Here is a 23,589-nt window from a genome sequence, read left to right on the forward strand (position 1 = left end):
CCTCAATAAATTACCTGGTCCTCTGGTGCAATGGGGGCTCTGGATCCTTGCTGGTGTTTGTGGTGGTGGTAACTGCCGATGTTATTGTTATTGTAGTGACTGTGGCTGTGGTGGTGATTCGGGTGGCGGTTGTGGCTGTGTATGGACAGGTTGCCATTGTGCCCTGCTCCTGCTCTCTCCCCAGTGCGTTTCCTCTTGACTCCATTGTATTGCAATCCCAAGTCAGACCTGGGCTGGGGTGCACTGATCGGTACAAAGTGGTTCTGCTCAGACACACATCGAGAACAGGAGAAAATTTTATGTTTTAGTTACTTTAACAGTGTAGGGTAAAAAGGTATATCAATTAAAATCAGATTACCACTTTGGGTTATTTGATTCAATCATTTATGCATCATCTAATCATCTGGTGCCCCATGAGGAGCGTAGGAACCCAGGGCTAGGCAAATTGATCCTGACATTTTAAAATGAGAGTGACCAGGCTCACTCATCCATGAGTGGCAATACATGAGCAATAAATTTCAACCACCCCTTGGATATAAACCTGCACAGGCTCAATTCGACTGGAGTGCCTTATTTATCTGCTAAACCACTGTCATAAGACTTTGTAGTTACTTGTAGAGAAGTATATTTTAGACTTGTGGTCGAGCGGCTTTTATATCTTGTAGTAGCTTCCCCACCAAATGTCATGTAGTGACAGGAGAGGTAAAGAATAGTATGGGACTATTTTTATTTGTCTTGGAAATATTAACAAGTCTCTCACACGGAACGAGTATAAGTCCCGGGTAGCTACCTCCCTGTCTCGCTATCTGTCTCTCTCTCTCTCAAATCGCTAAGCCCTTCTCCCGTGACCTGTCTCTAGGGTCGCTTGTCTCCTTCTAAACTCTCTTTCCTAAAATCTGGTGTAGCAGGGGTGTGTCACATGTGTTCCTCGTGGATGGACTAGGTCTTTGTTCAGGAGAGGACTGCTGACAGCTAACTGCATCATCTCCTTACTGGCCGCTGTCGTCAGCTTTCCTCAGTGTTAAGAGTGTGTAAGCATGTTTAGCACTGCTCGATTCTCGCAGACACAACACCTTCTCATCATCTGACTCCCTGCTTCTATCTATCTATTTATCTATCTATCTATTATGTAGTCCTACACCACAAGGTGCCATAATTTGGTTATATAGTTACCACCCAGCATAATAAGTGGTTTCCTAGTGTACAGGAAACCATCTGGTTTATCACTCAGTGTAGTCACCTGCAGACAGAAGGAAGAGGAAAGAATGAAGGAAGAAAAGACAGAAGAGGAAGGAAGAGAGGAAGGAACAGTCGCCTGAGAGCAGCCCTACATCAAGTGAGTGGATGGTGAGTGCCCCCACCTACCACTAAGTGTACTCCTTTTTTTTACATTCTGACAATACATTTTTACTAAAGGAGGAACCCCAGGGTTGACAGAATTAATGTTAAGAAGTGGTGGTTGGTGATGGTTATGACTATAGTAGTATGTGGTTGTGATGATGACTGTGGTGGTGTGCTGGTATGTGTGAGGTGATGTGGGAGGGGTGAGGTGATGAAGATAATAGTATATGAAGAAGTAACTACATTACTTGAGAATGCGGTGAAGGATAGCTGTGGTGGTGGCAGTGGGTGTAATGGTGGGAAGGGGTGAGGGTGATCATAATAACAGTGCATGATGAAGTACCTGAATTACCTGAGACTGGTGCATGACTGTGGTGGTTATGTGGTGAGATGGTGTGGTACGGTGGTGGTGGATGTCATGGCGTGGTAAGGTGGTGGTGTGTAGTGGTGATGACAGTACCTGTGAATGTTGAGGAGCATGACTACTGTTGTTGTGGTGGGAGTGATGATGATGAGGTGGGGGCGATGGTGCACGTGGTGGTGATGAGCGCTGTGCCACGCCCCTCATCACATCACACACCTCCTGATCTTCACCAAACACGTCATCATCGTCCATACTCTCATCAGACTCCATTTGGATCAATTGGTCTACTCGAGGATTGCCATTCGACCTGGGGAATAGTTGGGATTCATTATTTACAACATTACCTCCTTCACTACAACGACTTTTTCATTTTCACCATCATCATTATCATCATCATCACCATTCCACCTCTTTCCCTGCTACCGACAGGGTGAGGTAGGAGGGAGAACCATTCTGTCAGCTTCATTCACAATTACGGTAAGAGCCAATGCCTTATTAACCACTTAGAGGTGTACGGGCCTGAGGTTGGGCTACTGTAGTTCAGTACATTTAAGGGCACATGACCACCATCCCTCCAATGATGGCATTAAACTACATGCTCAGAAACACCTCTAGTCAATCCTGGAAACCAACCACAGACAAAACCATCACTCCTACAGTACTAGGATGTTCTAATTACTAGATCATCTATTTCTGTCAACTACCAAGTTCAAATAGGGATGCAGCTTTATTACCTCTTCACAGCTACTAACTTTTCTATCATATTACTTTCTCAATTTCCACATCTCTCTCTCTCTCTCTCTCTCTCTCTCTCTCTCTCTCTCTCTTAAACTGTATTCAGCACCTTCACCAAGAAACAATAGTATCACCAAAGACCACATGAGCATAAAAGGAACATAGGTCACCACTCAAGCAAAGTATCAGTCCCATCATTGTAACTTGAAAATTTTGTATGTCTATACATATATATATATATATATATATATATATATATATACTGTATATGTATACATACAGTACAGTAAAAGTCTTCTCATTTGGCATCTGGTCTTGTGGTATTTCCGGTGTTTCGGTGGTCTTCATAAATAGCCCCATTATGAAAGTTCTTTGCTCTTCCGGCACATGCTGTGCTGATTGGCCAATTTGGCGCTGTTGCCGCTAGACCTAGTGCTTTTCATTATAATTTAGCGTTTTTCATAATTTAGCGCCAATAAATACCATATTAGATTTTCTTCTATGTCTACTGCGATCTGAAGTCCAATTTAGCGGGAAAGTTTGAACAGATCACCTATAGCTTAGAGCACTTTAATGCTGAGCTTAGTGCTTTTGAAGATTTCTTCTTGCCAACACTGCAAGCACCATCGGCCATCATGACTCGTGAGTGTCTGGCTTTGTGGATAGGGCCTTTGGAAAGGTTGGAAACTTTGTTGTGCTATTTTACGGTCATCCTCTCATTCTTGTGTTGTGCTATGACCTCTGCTAGTGGAAAGCCTACTGGTGTTGTTAAAAATGCACCCATAAGGTGCTATCACCAAGATGATTGACTTATTGAAAAAATTGGAGGCCAGTGTTCTAGGATGAAGATACTATAATGGAAGACTTTGGTGTGAATTCTTCCATTAATATACAACCTTAAGAATCAGAAGACCAATTTATTGCTTAGGGCTGACCATTTTGCGAGGGTTTTTGTCGACCATATTCTCGCAAAATTGGAGGAAGGACTGTACCTCTCCACTCCATTCATCCACCTCATCCCTGGCCTCCACCTCCCTCTCCTCCCACCTCCACCTCACTCACATATACTCTTCTCATTAGTCTCTTGCTCTTCATCCTCTCCACATGGTCAAACCATCTCAATATATTACACCTATTGCTATCACACCCACATCCACACCATAACACTCCTTTACTTGCTCATTTGTCAGTCTGTCTCTCCAAGTAACACCACAAGCTCCTCTCAAATAACCTATTTCCACTGCTCTCATTCTTGACCTGCGTCCTTCCAACAAGGTCCAACCTTCACTCCCATATGTTAAAGTTGGTATCACAACACTAACATGCAGCGTCTTTTTTACTTCCATGCTCACTTCCCTATTTATCACTGCATTCAAAGAACCAGCAACCTTTCTTCACTGCTGCACCCTTTCAAGCACTTCATCCTCCAAAATTCCATCCTTACTCATCACAGTACACAAGTACTGACACGCACTTACATTTTCCATTTCCTCACCATCCAACCTCACTGGAAGTTCAGTGACTTCATTTCTCTCAAAGACCATAACTTTACTCTTCCTTTCATTCACCTTCACATTCCATTTCTTACATACACTCCCAGATTCATTCACAAAGCCTTGCAGCTCACCTTCATCTTCACTTAAAAACAGAGTACCATTTGCAAACAATAGACCATAAAGTTTCCAAATGCTGCCCTCTCTCATTAGGGCCACTCCAACATCCACTGCCTTACCTTGTATAACTTTTATAACCAAATCTATATACAGACTGAACCAAGGAGACACAACACATCCCTGTTTCAATCCAACACTGATAGAAAAATTCACTCAGTTCACCATCCGCAGGCAGTGCAGCCTAAGCACCTACATACGTACTCTTTATGACATTCAACATCTTCCCATTTACTCCATGTATCCTTAGTATCTTCCACATTCCTTGTCTATCCACCCTGCCATATGCTTTCTCCAAATCCATGAAAGCTGTATACTTCTTTCCCTTCTCTAGAACTTTTCCATTAAAGATCTAAGGATGAATATCTGATCTACACAACCTCTTCTCTTCCTAAAACCTCCCTGCTCTTCTCCAAGTAATACATCCATCCATGATCCAATCCTATGTTGCCCCATATGAAGCATAGGAGCCCAGGGCTAGGCAAGTTGGTCCTGACATTTAAGATCAGAGTGACCAGCCTCACTCATCCCTGAGTGGCATTACATGAGCAATAAACTCCAACCACCCCATGGAAATAAACCTCAACAGGCTCAACCTAACTGGAGTGCCTTAATTACCCACTAAACCACCAGGCGCCATAATTTGGTTATAAGGTTACCACCCAGCATAGTAAATGGTTTCCTGGTGAACAGGAAACCATTTGGCTTGTTACTCAGTGTAGAGTCGCCCATAGGCAAAAGGAATGTGAATAAAAGAAAGAAAGACAGAAAAGACAGTGTAAAGTCACCTGTAGGCAGAAAGAAGAGCAAAGAATGAAGGAAAAAAAAGACAAAAGAGGAAGGAAAAGAGGAAAGGGGAGACACCCAAAGCAGCACTACATCAAGTGAATGGATGGTGCGTGTTCCAACTAATTCCTCTGTTATTCCCCAAACTCTATCAGTAAGTATCCTAACATATACTTTGCCTATTACACTACGAAGACAAATGCCCCTGTGATTACCACACACTTCTTTTTCCCCTTTTCCTTTGTACAGGGGAATAATTATACCACACTTCCAATCCTCTGGGACTCTACCTTCCTCCCACACCAATATCTTCTACATCCATTCTACTACTATCTCTCCCCTCATACTTCAGCATTTCACCACAGATCCAATCAATTCCTGGGGTTTTCCCCATTTTGACACTCTTCATTGCTTCCACAACTTCCATCCTACTGATCTCTTCCTCCCTTCTCATCTTTCTCCTCCTCCCTGCCATTCCCTATCCACTTATACTCGCATTACTTTCATTCTCTGTGTTTAAAACTCATTAAGGTGTTCACTCCATCTGCTCACTTTCTCTCCCACCTCCACTATCAATCTACCATTTTCATTTTTCCCTCCTCTACTTCCTGCTTCACCATCCTGCCTACTGTCTTTACCTCCTTCCAGTACATTTTCTTAAACTCCCTTCATTTTATAAATTCCCTCTAAATTCCACATCCACTCTCTTCTTACTCTCTCTTAATAATCTTTTCATCTCTCTCTTCCTTTCTACATATAACTCTCTCTTCCATCTCTCAACCTCCTGCAAGCCTCTGTTTCCCATCCACTCATTACATGCTTTCTTCTTTTGCACCACAGCTTAATTCATCTCTTCATTCCACCATGCTGTTCCCTTCACCCCACACACCACCTCACATGCTACACAGATTTCTTCTGTTCTTCTGTAATATCTTGCACACACCTTCCATGTTCCCCATCTGCTCCAAATCATATTTAACCAATTGCTCCCCAACTTCTCTCTTATATTCTGCCTTATTTCCATCCTCTTGCAACCTTTCTACCCTCCTTGTAAGGACAGAAATAAACTTTAAAATAATGATAATAAAGGCAATGATGATGATGATACTTACCCAGCCTGGTTGTGGTGTGACGTTGTGCGTGTGCTGGAGGTACCACTACCATGTGCTTCATCCTCCCCAGTGCCAGACTCCTGAGAGAGATATGTTGAGATGGTGTCCACACTGGGTCGTCTGCCACTCACAAGGGAGCCACAGTCCGAGTCCAGCGTGTGGTTGGACCCAAACCTTCCCCCGGCACCCTCGTGTCTGGTCAAAATACCAATGATTACAGTATGTCTTACTGTGCAATGTATCAACAACAAAGCCATATTTTGCATGCTCCCGGTCTTTGATTTTCTTCCTTGCATTCAAAGAAAAAAAAAAAAAAGGAGAGAGAGAGAGAGAGAGAGAGAGAGACTGTATATAAATGGAGGATCATATGTTATTCATCCCAATGCTCAGGTGCTGCAGGAACCACTCAGTCAGCAATAAATGTCTATTCTGCATCATTTTATACTTCTAATAACTCTTTTCAGACTTTATAATGTCTATTTTATTATTTCCATTTATTTCATAGATAATAACTATTTTCATGGAGCCAAAATATCTTCACTCTTTGTAACAACAGACTGAAACATCCCAGGAAAACATAACAATTGGGATCATAATACTGTATATGGACCACACTGTATTCCAAATAATCACATTTTCAAAACAAGTGGTACTGCAAATTGTGGAAAAATGGCAAAACAGCTATACAGGTGGCAATGGAACTTTTACAGCAATTCTTCTGTATATTACTGTGAACTTCATCACAAAAAGGAAGGGAGAAAAATGATTTTAAAAAATCCTACACATTACAGTACCCTCTTTACTTTTTCATTTATATGTCACTTCTCCTGTGAATTATACCTATTTACCTATCTATTTACAAACTCAGCATATCCTGTCTTGTACTACACAGCTATCAAACATTTTTCCACAAACCTTGCATGTGATTACTATCTATCTATCTATCTATAGCCCGACGCCCTAATCCCGCAAAGGGTGGCCGCAGACAAAACGCCTCCAAGTCACTCTGTCACCCACCATTTGACTCCCCTCCCCCCAACTCACCCCCCCCTCCCTCATATACCTCTCAACTCCATCCCTCCACCTCATCCTCGGTCTACCACTCCCTCTCCCTCCCTCCACCTCACCTACATACACCCTCTTGGTCAGTCTTTCATTCTCCATTCTCTCCACATGTCCAAACCACCTCAGTGTATTTCTCCTAATCTTTTCAACCACATCCACATCTACCCCACAACGTTCCTTCACTTCTTCATTCGTCAACCTGTCCCTCCACGTCACTCCACATGCTCCTCTCAAGTAACTCATTTCCACTGCTCTCACTCTTGACTTGTTCCCCTCTTGCAAGGTCCACGCCTCACTTCCATACGTCAGGGTAGGGATCACAATACCATCATGCAGTGACTTCTTAACTTCCATACTCACCTCCCTATTTCTCATCACTGCTTTCAGTGTACCAACAACCTCTCTTCCCTGCTGTACCCTTTCACGTACTTCATCCCCCAAAGTTCCATCCTTACTCATCACACTACCCAAGTACTTGAATGCACTCACATTCTCCATATCCTCACCATCCAACCTCACTGCACACTCGGTGATTTCATTCCTCTCAAACACCATAACTTTACTTTTGTTTACATTAACTTTCAGCTTCCTCCTCCTACACACTGTCCCAAATTCATTCACCAGACCTTGCAACTCCCATTCATCTTCACTCAACAATACTGTATCATCAGCAAACAGCAACACCGGAAGCTTCCAAATCTCACCCTCATTCATTAGGGCCACCCCCACATCCACTGCCCTACCTTGTACCTCCTTTACGACCCCATCCATATATATATTAAACAGCCATGGAGACATTACACACCCCTGTTTCAGTCCCACATTGAGATCAAAGAACTCACTCAGCTCACCATCCACTCGCACCGTAGCCCTAGCTCCCTCGTACATACTCTTCACAGCACTCAACAATTTCCCCTCCACTCCATATATTCTTAATACCTTCCACATACCTTTCCTATCTATTCTGTCATAAGCTTTCTCCAAGTCCATGAAGGCAGCATACACTTTCCTTCCCTTCTCTAGATACTTCTCCACAAAACATCTTAGAACAAATATCTGATCTACACACCCTTTTCCCTTCCTAAATCCCCCTTGTTCTTCTCCAACTAGCACCTCTGTCATATGCCTAACCCTATCAATGAGTATTCTACCATATATTTTACCAGTCACACTAAGAAGGCAAATACCCCTATGGTTACCACATACTTCTCTCTCCCCTTTTCCTTTGTACAGAGGAACAATTATACCTGATTTCCAGTCCTCTGGAACCCTTCCCTCCTCCCAAGCCAATCTACACAACTTCCATATCCACTCCACAACAATCTCACCCCCATACCTAAGCATTTCACCACACACTCCATCAATTCCTGGGGCCTTTCCCAGCTTAATCTTCTTCATCGCTTCCACTACTTCCGACCTACTGATCTCTTCCTCCCTCCTCTCATCTCTTCTTCTCCCAGCCATTCCCCAACCACTTATACTCACACTGCTCTCACTCTCTACATTCAACAAATCCTCAAAGTGCTCCTTCCATCTCCTCAATTTCTCTCTCTTCTCCACCAACAATCTATTATTCCCATCTTTCACTCCCCTACTATTTCCCCTTTCACACTGCCTTACTTTCTTTACCTCCTTCCAAAACAATTTCTTACTCTCCCTCCGTTTCACACTCAGATTCCTCCCAAACTCTTCATCCACTTTCTTCTTACTCTCCTTCACTAGTCTCTTAACCTTCCTTCTCCTGCTCACATATACCTCTCTCTTCTCTCTCTCATCTTCTCCCCTACCTCTACTCGCCAACCATTCACCATATGCCTTCTTCTTTTGTTCCACAGCTCGTTTCACCTCATCATTCCACCATGCTGTCCCTTGCACACCCTTGCATCTCCTCCTCACTCCACAAACCGCCTCACACGCTGCGCTTATCTCTTCCGTGAATATCTTACATACATCTTCCACCCCTTCCATCTGCTCTAGCTCATACCTTCCCAATCTTTCTTCCACTATGCTCTTATACTCTGTCATTTTCTCACTATCTTGCAATTTCTCCACTCTTCTCACAGGAGCTGCTTCCTCCTGTCTTCCCCTTTGTCTCCTCAACCACTTTCTTTGCAGCTCTACCTTGGCCATCACTAAGTGATGGTCCGAGACTCCATTCCCCCACCCTCTCCACATCCTTGCATCCAACACTTGTCTTCTCATTCGCTCATCCACACACACGTAGTCTATCATTGCCTTTCGTTCAACAAGTTCACCATCCATCCTCCTCATTACTCTCCATGCATACCCATGGATCATCTTATGACGAAAGTAGGTGTTGGCTATTGCCAACCCCTTCCCAGCACAGATGTCCACCAAAGCACTACCATTCCCATCTACTTCAGCTGGCACACCCCACTGACCAACCACTCCATCCACTCGTACATTCCCAACTTTGCCATTCATGTCTCCAATCAACAGCACTCTCTCGCTCCTCTCAAACTTGTCCATACATGCTTCTACTCTTGTCCATACATGCTTCTACTCTCGCCCAAAACTCATCTTTCACTCTTGCCACTCGATCCTCTGTTGGAGCATACACACATACAATCGCCCATGCTTGTATACCTACTTTCATCCTCACCCATACAATCCTTGCACCCACTGTTCCATACTCTCTTATATTCTCCTTCCACTTCTTGCTTATCATCAGACATACTCCCTCTCTTGCCCTCTCATTCTCACTGACTCCCGCACATATACCTACACCATATTCCCATTCTCTCATCCTTTCACCTTTCCATTTAGTTTCAGTCAATCCACATATATCCACTTTTGCATCCTCAAGCACCTGGACAATCTCTCTCTCTTTCACTTCATCATTCACTCCTCTCACATTCCATGTTCCTACCCTCAGAATGTCCTTTGTCCGTTCCTTAGTCGTCAACGTATGGTCCATCCGGGTCCGAGGCGCTTTATTTGCTTTTTTAGTTAGTTCTTTTTACGGGGTGGGGCGCTAACCCACCACCAACCCTTTTAGTCGCCTCGTACGACAAGCAGGGATACTGGGGGAGTATTCTTGAAACCCCCCTCTCTTGATACCAGTAAAGTGGCTTGTTCAAAGGTGAAGATCTATACCCATGTTCAGAAAAATTTTTGTTGGGTGATACAACAATTTCAACCCAACTTGGACCCTCTTCAGTACACTTAGTTACCTCATAGGGTGCGGCCACACTTGCCCTCAAAACACTGTCGGAAATATTGCTCGTGACATGTTAGATTCATGCCTCGAACATGTTGGCAACATGTCACAAGCATGGTTTTCGAGAAAGTCACTGACGTGTTTGAAACAAAGGTGAAGTGGTCTTGTACTCCAGACTTGTGAGAGAAAGTACCTAGCATCACAGCAATGAGGGAGGATGCCTTACTTGCTGCAGCCTCAACAGTTTTATTATGTGCACAACTGGGACAAAAAATGCGTGCTCGCCAGCGATTTTGGGTGCATCCATCACGTAAGGCAAACTCCTATTGTGATGGACATCATTTTGTAAATGACCTCATTAGAGATGACCCTGGACTGCTACCAGTGCAAGTGGGGGATACTTCAGAATTTCATAATTTCTCCAGGATGTCAAAGACAGATTTTGATATGGTGTCACTGTTGCAGGTGATTGTCTACTGCGGCGTTAGATTCATGTCCGCAACTCCAAGCCTCGTCCACACCGGTGCTACCAACATGATTCCAGCAGAGCTGCCAACATGTCTGAGACACTTGTGTTTCAAACATGCCTGTAACATTGTTCCTAGCACAGTTTGAAACATGTTGCCAACACATGTTTTGCGCATATATGGCTGCACCCATACATCTCCCTGTAACAACACACAACATCCTCACTGTAATGCAGCCCCCTCACACAACACACTACTCTTCCTCACACACTTCATTCACGCAGTACTGGAGACGTATGCCTTCATTCTATGGAACCAATATAACTAGGTGGCTCTGTTGCCTCGTTAAACAAAATCCCTTCAACTCCCTCCTTATCCCCCAAAAGCAGGATGGTGGACTGCAGAAGGGCAACTTTAGCCAACAGCAGGTTAGTTTCACATTTCGATACATTTGGGGTCACAAAAACATCAACAACAATGACAACAACAACAGCTCAACTAACATTCTCTGGGAACATCTGCCTGAAATGGCTGTTTTCCTGCAGTCCACTATGCTTACATCCAATGAACTTGGCGATCTCTTCAACAGACTTATTCCTACTACCTCCAGACCCTGGGGGTAGGGGGGTTTCAAGAATACTCCCCCAGTAGCCCTGCTTGTCGTACGAGGCGACTAAAAGGGTTGGTGGTGGGTTAGTGCCCCACACCGTAAAAAGAACTAACTAAAAAAGCAAATAAAGCGCCTCGGACCCGGACGGACCATACATTGACGACTAAGGAACGGACAAAGGACATTCCGAGGGTAGGAACATGGAATGTGAGAGGAGTGAATGATGAAGTGAGAGAGAGATTGTCCAGGTGCTTGAGGATGCAAAAGTGGATATATGTGGACTGACTGAAACTAAATGGAAAGGTGAAAGGATGAGAGAATGGGAATATGGTGTAGGTATATGTGCAGGAGTCAGTGAGAATGAGAGGGCAAGAGAGGGAGTATGTCTGATGATAAGCAAGAAGTGGAAGGAGAATATAAGAGAGTATGGAACAGTGGGTGCAAGGATTGTATGGGTGAGGATGAAAGTAGGTATACAAGCATGGGCGATTGTATGTGTGTATGCTCCAACAGAGGATCGAGTGGCAAGAGTGAAAGATGAGTTTTGGGCGAGAGTAGAAGCATGAATGGACAAGTTTGAGAGGAGCGAGAGAGTGCTGCTGATTGGAGACATGAATGGCAAAGTCGGGAATGTACGAGTGGATGGAGTAGTTGGTCAGCGGGGTGTGCCAGCGGAAGTAGATGGGAATGGTAGTGCTTTGGTGGACATCTGTGCTGGTAAGAGGTTGGCAATAGCCAACACCTACTTTCGTCATAAGATGATCCATGGGTATACATGGAGAGTAATGAGGAGGATGGATGGTGAACTTGTTGAACGAAAGGCAATGATAGACTACGTGTGTGGGGATGAGCGAATGAGAAGACAAGTGTTGGATGCAAGGGTGTGGAGAGGGTGGGGGAATGGAGTCTCGGACCATCACTTAGTGATGGCCAAGGTAGAGCTGCAAAGAAAGTGGTTGAGGAGGCGAAGGGGAAGACAGGAGGAAGCAGCTCCTGTGAGAAGAGTGGAGAAATTGCAAGATAGTGAGAAAATGACAGAGTATAAGAGCATAGTGGAAGAAAGATTGGGAAGGTATGAGCTAGAGCAGATGGAAGGGGTGGAAGACGTATGTAAGATATTCACGGAAGAGATAGGCGCAGCGTGTGAGGCGGTTTGTGGAGTGAGGAGGAGATGCAAGGGTGTGCAAGGGACAGCATGGTGAAATGATGAGGTGAAACGAGCTGTGGAACAAAAGAAGAAGGCATATGGTGAATGGTTGGCGAGTAGAGGTAGGGGAGAAGATGAGAGAGAGAAGAGAGAGGTATATGTGAGCAGGAGAAGCGAGGTTAAGAGACTGGTGAAGGAGAGTAAGAAGAAAGTGGATGAAGAATTTGGGAGGAATCTGAGTGTGAAATGGAGGGAGAGTAAGAAATTGTTTTGGAAGGAGGTAAAGAAAGTAAGGCAGTGTGAACGGGGAAATAGTAGGGGAGTGAAAGATAGGAATAATAGATTGTTGGTGGAGAAGAGAGAGAAATTGAGGAGATGGAAGGAGCACTTTGAGGATTTGTTGAATGTAGAGAGTGAGAGCAGTGTGAGTATAAGTGGTTGGGGAATGGCTGGGAGAAGAAGAGATGAGAGGAGGGAGGAAGAGATCAGTAGGTCGGAAGTAGTGGAAGCGATGAATAAGATTAAGCTGGGAAAGGCCCCAGGAATTGATGGAGTGTGTGGTGAAATGCTTAGGTATGGGGGTGAGATTGTTGAGGAGTGGATATGGAAGTTGTGCAGATTGGCTTGGGAGGAGGAAAGGGTTCCAGAGGACTGGAAATCAGGTATAATTGTTCCTCTGTACAAAGGAAAAGGGGAGAGAGAAGTATGTGGTAACCATAGGGGTATTTGCCTTCTTAGTGTGACTGGTAAAATATATGGTAGAATACTCATTGATAGGGTTAGGCATATGACAGAGGTGCTAGTTGGAGAAGAACAAGGGGGATTTAGGAAGGGAAAAGGGTATGTAGATCAGATATTTGTTCTAAGATGTTTAGTGGAGAAGTATCTAGAGAAGGGAAGGAAAGTGTACGCTGCCTTCATGGACTTGGAGAAAGCTTATGACAGAATAGATAGGAAAGGTATGTGGAAGGTATTAAGAATATATGGAGTGGAGGGGAAATTGTTGAGTGCTGTGAAGAGTATGTACGAGGGAGCTAGGGCTACGGTGCGAATGGATGGTGAGCTGAGTGAGTTCTTTGATCTCAATGTGGGACTGAAACAGGGGTGTGTAATGTCTCCATGGCTGTTTAATATATATATGGATGGGGTCGTAAAGGAGGTACAAGGTAGGGCAGTGGATGTGGGGGTGGCCCTAATGAATGAAGGTGAGATTTGGAAGCTTCCAGTGTTGCTGTTTGCTGATGATACAGTATTGTTGAGTGAAGATGAATGGGAGTTGCAAGGTCTGGTGAATGAATTTGGGACAGTGTGTAGGAGGAGGAAGCTGAAAGTTAATGTAAACAAAAGTAAAGTTATGGTGTTTGAGAGGAATGAAGTCACAGAGTGTGCAGTGAGGTTGGATGGTGAGGATATGGAGAATGTGAGTGCATTCAAGTACTTGGGTAGTGTGATGAGTAAGGATGGAACTTTGGGGGATGAAGTACGTGAAAGGGTACAGCAGGGAAGGAAGGTTGTTGGCACACTGAAAGCAGTGATGAGAAATAGGGAGGTGAGTATGGAAGTTAAGAAGTCACTGCATGATGGCATTGTGATCCCTACCCTGACGTATGGAAGCGAGGCGTGGACCTTGCAAGAGGGGAACAAGTCAAGAGTGAGAGCAGTGGAAATGAGTTACTTCAGAGGAGCATGTGGAGTGACATGGAGGGACAGGTTGACGAATGAAGAAGTGAAGGAACGTTGTGGGGTAGATGTGGATGTGGTTGAAAAGATTAGGAGAAATACACTAAGGTGGTTTGGACATGTGGAGAGGATGGAGAATGAAAGACTGACTAAGAGGGTGTATGTAGGTGAGGTGGAGGGAGGGAGAGGGAGTGGTAGACCGAGGATGAGGTGGAGGGATGGAGTTGAGAGGTATATGAGGGAGGGGGGGTGAGTTGGGGGGAGGGGAGTCAAATGGTGGGTGACAGAGTGACTTGGAGGCGTTTTGTCTGCGGCCACCCTTTGCGGGATTAGGGCGTCGGGCTATAGATAGATAGATAGACTCTTGAAGTGAAGAGGTTAATGAAGGCTTTATCTATCCTTCCAGTTATAAAAGTCTCTCCTACGCTGGAAAAAAAAAAATCATCTTATGACAGCATGAATAAAATGAAAAAGACACCCTCAGGCTGAAGGTTGTTGTAGGTGTTTTATCAAGTTCACACCAATACTCAGCCACATTCAAAAAGTGCAGAGTGACTGTAAATAAGCACCAACAAACTCCTCTTACCCAAGATTTGTGGAGTGCTTCTGTGAGTCATGATCCTCAAAGTACTGGTGGTGTGGGTCTGACTGGGACTGCGTTGTAGGGTAGGGGTTGGCTTGTGACGGTACGCAGGTGCGGGGACGAGGGACAGGGGGTACATTGGAGCGGGGCATGGGTCTGGGGGGCGGAGCACAAGCACCACCACCCTGCACCACAAACATCTGCCCCCTGCCCCGCCCCACACTGCTGCCACCTGTGGAGGTTGGGGGGCTCATGCTGCTGTTTCTGCTGCTGTTGTGCCCACGACCCCACACCTGCAGAAATGCAGTTATGATGACACCATGAAAAAACAGCTTGGACATTATCATTTTCACTAACCTAAACAAACAAACCAAAGCTAACAAAAATAAACCTTACCCCTACATAACCTATCCTAAGCAAACAACCCAGTCTAACCAAAACAAACGCTATTTCCCCAAGCCACAGTAAGCCTTCTGACAAGTCAGAATTAAGATTGCTCCTAATCCTCTCATTACAAACTGTCTGCCTTAACCCCCATTCGCCAGGGAACCAGATATGCAGTCGCAATTTTGACTGAAGGAGGCCACCGGGTAACGGCACATGTCATGAATGCATTCCCACCATTGTTTGAACTGGCTCATGTTTTATCTCATCACAAAAGGGTAGGGACAGACCCCTGCCAGTGCACAAAAGCATTCTTCAGTCTATCCTGTGAATCTGCCAGGTGTTGAACAATGTTTTCTGAAACCACCCCTCCCTATTCCATACCCACATCATGCAGACCCCTTGCCTCATTCACCCCTGCCAAGCTTCTCCCCAAAGATACTAGGAAAGGGCTCTGTGATATGGCCATACAGTGTGCCTTGGATGCTACTGTGTCTAGTTTATCTAGCAGTGGAGAAGTTATCTCGCTGAGAGCGAAGCCAATGTCAGGGTTGTGCGCAAAAGAAAGAAGACATCCTGCTTCAAATATCAATAATACTCCTCTTCTTGTCATTACTCATCGAAGCGACCACCTGCAGACGTGGGGATGGTTTCATTTGCAGCAAGGAGAGTTGGTGAGTAATATGGTCTTTGTTTTCCCAACAGCTAACCTTTCCCTGATACAAAGGAATAAAAACAAGCTACTTGGGGAAAACTGCCCGTAGTGAGGTGACAACCGTGCCGTAAATCACCTGGCGTCTGGGGGTTAAGATAAATAAATAGTGGACTCTGATAGCAGCAGCAATTCTTAATTTTGTATATACTTCATCCCTTCTTTTACAGACCCATGAGAGGTGTTTGGGTCTGGGGCTGATACACTGTAATTTTAGGCCAGATAATTATGGTGAGATAGATCAATCACTCACCCTGAGTAACATTATATTGGAGCTTACTGGAGCAATAAGCCATTACTGCCCTTCAGATCTGCACCCAGTTAGAGCACAGTAGCCCACTGCACCACTATGCATCCATTTGTTGATTACATGGTTACCATCCAACACACCCACATCCCTTGGTTAACCCCAGGGCTATGTTGCCAAAAATTGTATTGTTAGTCATATTATGGTGAAATGAACACAATAAAATGATCCCTTAGTTAGCATGCACTTAGTTATGGCAATTTTCATTATTACAGGCAAAATCTGGTTTAACAATGAAAATGGTTAAGTAAAGCCCCATCGCTAGGAGGGGTATCGAATCTCAGAGTAGATTTAACATGTAAAGTATAGGAATGTGTTTTTGAGCCTTGGGTTCCCCCCCCCCAACCAAGTCTTAAACTCACACAAATGAGTCCTACCCCCCCCAAAAAAAAAAGTTTAAAACCAATCTAAATGGTCGAACAGCTGTAAAAGAAGCTAACCTAAGCCCGTCTCACTTGTACCCAGTCAAGGTCACTGGAAAATGCGACTTTCGACTCCTATTCAAACTCGGTAGACAAGAAGCAGCAGCACTGTACTGTATACAATCCCACCATCAGACAGTCCCGGGACAATTAAATAAACATTTGTTACGCATAACAATAATAATGTATGAATGGCGCAGAATCGTCCAAAGTGCGAATTGTTGTGATGGAGAGCTGCTGATGTTTTGACAGAGAATTCTCTTGATGGGCAATGTGATCAACGATAAGATCAGGATAGCCTTTTCAACGCCATCTCTTTATGTCGTTTTAGTACCGGAGTGAAAGGTTAAGGTGATAAGGTTGTGATCGGAGGAGCCCAACGGAGAGAAAAGATTAACAGTGTAAGCAGAAGGATTAGTTGTAAGGAAGAGGTCAAGTATGTTGGAGCTCTCTCCAAGGCGGTCAGGGATACGGGTAGGGTGCTGTACAAGCTGCTCTAGGTCATTAAGGATAGAAAAGATGTAGGCTTGTTCACCAGGTGGATCAGTGAAAGGATAGGAGAGCCAAAGGTGGTGGTGAACACTGAAATCTCCTAGAATGGAGATTTCAGAGAAAGGAGAAATGGATAGAATGTGTTCCATCGTAGATGTAAGATAGTCAAAGAATTTTTGATAGTCAGTAGAATTAGGGGATAAGTAAACAGCACAGATATATTTAGTCAGAGAATGACAGGAAAGCCGAAGCCAGAGTGTAGAGAATTCAGAAGAATCAAGGTCAGGAACACGAGAGCAAGATAAGTTGTTGCGTATATATACACAACAGCCACCTTTGGCTTTGAAATGAGTATAGAGAAAGTAGGAGGATACAGAAAAGGGTTTGCTGTCAGTTGCCTCAGACAGTTGAGTCTCCGTTACAAAAAGAAGGTGAGGTTTAGAGGAGGAGAGGTGGTGCTCAACAGAGCGAAAGTTAGAGGAAAGGCCGTGAATATTGCAGAAATGAAGAAGAAGAGAGTCAGACAGTGGTTCCAGGCACCTCGAGTCGTCACCGGGAGAGGGGCGGATGGTGGGGGCATTTATGATCCCCCCCCCCCCGGGGATTCCGAGGCTTGGTGATGAGACGCCATAATTTTTGACTTTTGGAAAAGGAAGTGTAGTGTGTACTGTGCATGTAGTCTGGTGTAGATAGTTAGAGAAATTTGTACTGGAGAGCATGCTGGCCTACTCTCTGTGTAACTGAGACACTGAAAAAGTTCAGCAAAGGGGGATGGTCAGGAACTAGTCCTGAGGGCTGATGAAACGGGAGCTCCAGCACTCCCTGTCATCAGCTTTCCATCCACCTCGGGAGTACTGCCCTGCTCGACTGGTGCTACAGTCTACTCCGTGCATGGAAATATGAGGAAGTTTGGCTGGTGGGTGGACACTGCAGATGCTCCATCCACGGTGCACAGTATCGCCATGTGTAAGTTCCTCATCAGCACACAATGCCAGAGAAAATACAGCAAGAGTTCTCATCATCTTTAAGTGAAGGCGATCGTCAACTGTGGTCAGACTGGTGGGTGGATCTGACCGGTAACCATGGAGACTTGTCTCTAATAACTATGACACACAGAATATCATGAAACCATGACTTAGCACACATTCAAAGGGTGGCCCCAGTTCTCTCAGGTAAAAAACTAACTACAGAAATCAGATACCCAATCTTACCTCATAACTATGATCATTAAATTTCATGATACTACAACCTCAGTATACTAGTTGTGGGAATGGACCAGTTCCATCAGGTGAAAACAAACTGACTGTAAATAAGCATAATACCTTGCCAAAGAGGTTACGAGCTTTGTTAGTGCCATCGGCGGAGGCTGCATCGACTTCATCACGACTGCCACGCCTCTTGCCTTTCTCACACGATGACCCAGATGCAGAACCCGCACAAGATGATGATGTCGGTGCTGATGTTTTGTTGATGAATGGGTAAATATTGTTGCTGCTACTGCTGCTGGCTGTTGAAAAATAAGTTTATCAAATTATCCGACAGGCTGAATCCTCAAATGAAATCTGCATTATTGCCAAATACATGAGGTATGCCACAACCTCCCTTATCTCACCCTATATTGTTTCGGTGCTGATGTTTTGTTGATGAATGGGTAAATATTGTTGCTGCTACTGCTGCTGGCTGTTGAAAAATAAGTTTATCAAATTATCCGACAGGCTGAATCCTCAAATGAAATCTGCATAATTACCAAATACATGAGGTATGCCACAACCTCACTTATCTCACCCTATATTGTTGTGTAAGTGATTATCATTCTATTTCAAAGCAAAATGTGATGATTACGGGTAAATATGCTTTATTACAGACAAGTAACAGTGTACAGCAGACTTGTTTCATGATGAACCAGTATACTCACTCAATACAGTGCTGCCTACTTCTTCCTTCATCTTTACCTACTCACTCAATACAGTGCTGCCTACTTCTTCCTTCATCTTTACCTACTCACTCAATACAGTGCTGCCTACTTCTTCCTTCATCTTTACCTACTCACTCAATACAGTGCTGCCTACTTCTTCCTTCATCTTTACCTACTCACTCAATACAGTGCTGCCTACTTCTTCCTTCATCTTTACCTACTCACTCAATACAGTGCTGCCTACTTCTTCCTTCATCTTTACCTACTCACTCAATACAGTGCTGCCTACTTCTTCCTTCATCTTTACCTACTCACTCAATACAGTGCTGCCTACTTCTTCCTTCATCTTTACCTACTCACTCAATACAGTGCTGCCTACTTCTTCCTTCATCTTTACCTACTCACTCAATACAGTGCTGCCTACTTCTTCCTTCATCTTTACCTACTCACTCAATACAGTGCTGCCTACTTCTTCCTTCATCTTTATCTACTCACTCAATACAGTGCTGCCTACTTCTTCCTTCATCTTTATCTACTCACTCAATACAGTGCTGCCTACTTCTTTCTTCAACTTTTACATTCTTTTTTTAAGTCTGTCTTCCTCTCTTCCTATTGCTCCCATCCCTTCTGTCCCTTTTAATTACTCTCCTTTCTACTTCATGTGGCTCTAAACTGAGTGATAAGCATAATGGTTTCCTGTAACCCTTGAAACCATTTACTATGCTGGGTGGTAACCATTTAACCAACTAACATGGTGATGTGGAGCCCGTGCCTCTGTTAACTAGGTGGAGATGCAAATGCAGTGTCCATCCAGGAACCAAACCCCTACACTCATCCCCATACTTTGTTGTGGCAAGGCACTGTCTGCCACAAGGGAACACTGGTTCACTACACAGGATGGCCCTACAGGGGCAGCTGCTTGCCTGTGGTTGATAGGTCAGCTCAGCCAGACTGACCAGGGTTACTCAACAGCAATAACATGTACAATGATTCTTATTATTCTGCATGTACATTACTAGGCAGTGGATGGTTGGCTACCATCCACTCTGGGAGGTACAGTCACAAGCAGATGACTCGAGGCCACCTAGTCCACCAACATGTTCGTGTTATATCTGTTAACAGTGGTAGCTGTGAACTTGACCGAGATTCAGTTGGCTGTTCTGGTGAAGCAAACCCAGTGATATTTTGTCAATGTGCAGTTCAAACTGGTCTCCAATCTATATCATGCAAGTACAGTAAACGCATTATACTGATAATGATTAACGTGTCATATACATAGCAGATATATTTATACCCACAGTATTACAACATATACATCCAAACAGTGGTGCATTCATTCATGTGTAACACACGGGTATTGGTGGTGATTTATTTGGTTCAACTATCGTGGTGAAACAACCTTTACCAGTTTTCAAGAGATATGCCGTAGAGTTATCAGCTTCCCCGCAACCTAACATTATTATCACAAAAATACCGTCATGTCTGTCATCCCTCACTGTGAACCTCACTTTTATTGACCTCTCAATCTAAAGCAGGTGGGACAGTTAAAGGTTCACACCACAGTAGGCAGAACAGGGGTAGGTGTGTGTGGGAGTTATAAGGAGGGTGGTGGGTGAGGAGGGGAGGGACGAGATGGGATGTCCGATGGGAGGAGTTCGGGAAGGGGGCAGGCATTTGGCTGGGGTATTTAATATATATGAGATTAAAGGCTGTAATAATTTTGTTTTGACATACAAAACCAATGCTTATTTAATATTCGAGTGATAAAGTCGAACGATCACTCTCTCTAAATGTTTATCAACATGAACGGGCCAATTGGTTCCACCTCCATGCCTCTCCCCATTCGTGTGCCACGTGGTGCCTACATCACAAACCAAGGTGGTGATGGAGCTGCACACTTGGGATACCAGTGTGTCTCATATGAATGAACGCACCACTAATTGGATGCCTATGTTGTAACACTATGGATATAAATATATCTACCATGTGTATGACATGTTAATCATTATCAATATACTGTAATACGTTTACTTGCATGATATAAATTGGAGACCACTTAGAACTGCACATTGACAAATTATCACTGGGTTTGTTCCACCCGAACAGCCAACTGAATCTCGGTCAGATTCATAGCTACCACTGTTACCAGATAAAACACCAACATGCTGGTGGACTAGGTGGCCTCGAGTCATCTGCTTGCAACTGTACAACCATGAGAGTGAAAAGTGGCTAGCCTATAAGCATGGTAACCAGCCACAAAATCAAGACTGTTGACAGGATACATAGCCACAAGTAAACAGCATCAAAGTTGAAGCTAACTCTCACATTGTTACAAAGTTTATTATGTATCTCACATTTCTAGTTTCTGAACAGTTTCCACTACCTACTGGGGAGTCAACAGCTACTTATGGCATTTGGTTTAGCTTCCAGTCTATAGAAAACATCAGCTATACTACGGCCAACCTCAGTACCTGGTATGGGATTCACTAAGAAGCAGCATGACATCCTCTGAACTGACTGATTCACTGACTGTACTGGTACTACAGGTGTTCATATTTTATTGTATTACAAGGGTATACATCGTTATCCATGTTCTAACATCTGTTTATCATGTTTAGGAACAGAAAAGGACCTTTAAGCTGTCATTTTACATGCTGTTTATAATACAAGCCAAATGGTTTCCTGTACACCAGCAAACCATTTACTATGCTGGATGGTAACCATATAACCAATGACACCCGGTGGTTTAGTCAGTAACTGAGGCGCTCCAGTTGGATTGAGCCGGTGCAGGCTTATATCCAAGTGGTGGCTGGGGTTTACTGCTCACGTAATGCCATTCAGGGATGAGTGAGGCTGTCACTCTCTTCTTAAATGTCAGATCAACTTGCCTAGTCCCAAGCTCCTATGCTCCTCATGGGGCAACACTGAATTAGATGACGAATGAATGAAATTTAAGTTTGTGAGAAGTATTCAGAGGAGTTTTAGGCACCTAACCCTTGTGAATTTTGAGGGCATACTGTTGCACAAACGTAAAAGTACCTGGATGGTGGTGATTATTGTGGTGGTGTGGTGGGATGGTAGGTGGCTTGCCCACAGGGTATGCAGCCTGCTGTACTCTTCTGATGGCTCGGATGAACCCTGTCTTGCTGTTCATCTGTCAGTACAACACACTTCATTAACACTCTCTAAATATTGTTCACAGTCACATTACTGCAATAATGAAACTTCCAGTTATAAGAATAAAAGATCACACTCAATTGTGTACAATGTGTGCACACAAAATTATACTCAACCCTTTCAGTACGGTAATGTATTTTGTATTTTACGCTTCCTTTTTTTTTTTTTTTTAGGAATGGGGATTTTTAATTAATTATTTATTTTTTTATTAAGACTGGAAATGGCCATCATTAATCCCTTTACTTCTAGGGTGCTCCCCTAAACTGAAAAAAGCTGTATGGTAGCTATAAGAATAAACTGCAAAAAGGCATCACCATAAAAAAGAATTAAGTGAACATACTTTTGGTGCACAATTGAGGGTAAAAAAAATAAAATAAATCATTTTTTACTTTCATACACTTACCTAATGAATAATGAGTAACTTTAAGTGAAACATAGGTGTTAATCCATCAGCAACTTATCTATGAAACAAATGTGAGAAAACTTTAAACAAAGACTAACTCTGTCAGGTGTCCATAAACATAATTTGTTTGGCTGCAGTCTGTGCATGGGAGGCTCACTAGCAAATTACTGTACACTTTAATATTCTCTTGTACTCTCATGTCAGTTAGGTCTACATATACGGTATTTAATTTGAATTATGTCTTAATTAACATCCATCCATCATGTGATCATTTTTTTGAACCATTATGAACATACTAGGGCCTCATTCACCCTTTTGACATTTATATACAGTATCTAGGCAATAAGCCAACCACCCCTGGAATCTACACCATTACAGGTAAACTGTATGACAGAAAAAACATTTTTACATTTGTGTAACTAAGTATTGAAACTATTTATACATCTGAAATAATGAACCATGAATCAAAAACCAACCCCATGAGACTCAGTAGGCTATACTTGGTAACTTGAGGCCATGTCTATCAGTATAAGATTTTTCTGTGTGGTAATATAATCAATTTTGGAATATGCTGTCTTGATTACCACTGGCAACCCAGCTTTAACCCGTCACGTCCCAACCACTTTCGCACCTCCAACACCCCCCAGTCCCGACCAGTTTTGGAAAAAAAATTTTTGGCTAAAACCTCCGCTTTTGGTGAGAAACATCGAAAATTCATAGAGAAATCGCTCACCTGAGGTTTAAAATACTCGATACAGGTAGGAGTACCTCCTTACCTTAATGGGTTTTCTATCAGGCTGGCACCAAAGAAAACGAGTTCTATGGGAGGATAACTATTCCACACCACTCCTAAACGGTATTTATTTATTTACTTGGTACGAATTTATATGTAGTACGAGAGTATATTGGTTTTCAAACAGTAATATAGGCATTATAAGCATTGTTTCACTCACTAACTCATCACCATTCCTGACCTTCTTTTGCCACATTACCTGATCATCATTTCTGACTGTTTCTTTCTCTAATGCTATGTAAA

At 43.6% G+C, this 23,589-nt stretch overlaps 1 protein-coding gene across 1 annotated transcript in view; it reads right to left on the bottom strand.

The window, feature by feature from the left end:
- LOC145416125 (protein deltex-like) overlaps window positions 1-23,589 on the bottom strand; it is a 66,502-nt gene that overhangs the window by 17,652 nt on the left and 25,261 nt on the right. Inside the window, exons 6-11 of the mRNA XM_080285213.1 lie at window positions 22,013-22,127; window positions 18,381-18,565; window positions 14,745-15,034; window positions 6,009-6,203; window positions 1,783-2,012; window positions 15-268 (exon numbers count right to left, since the gene is read on the bottom strand). Coding sequence (XP_080141339.1) covers window positions 15-268; window positions 1,783-2,012; window positions 6,009-6,203; window positions 14,745-15,034; window positions 18,381-18,565; window positions 22,013-22,127 — 1,269 coding nt within the window. The remainder of the gene's footprint in view (window positions 1-14; window positions 269-1,782; window positions 2,013-6,008; window positions 6,204-14,744; window positions 15,035-18,380; window positions 18,566-22,012; window positions 22,128-23,589) is intronic.

Source organism: Coenobita brevimanus, chromosome 104 (genome assembly GCF_032717465.1).
Source record: "Coenobita brevimanus isolate Jiangsu-jjx chromosome 104, ASM3271746v2, whole genome shotgun sequence".
Lineage (NCBI taxonomy): Eukaryota > Metazoa > Arthropoda > Malacostraca > Decapoda > Coenobitidae > Coenobita > Coenobita brevimanus.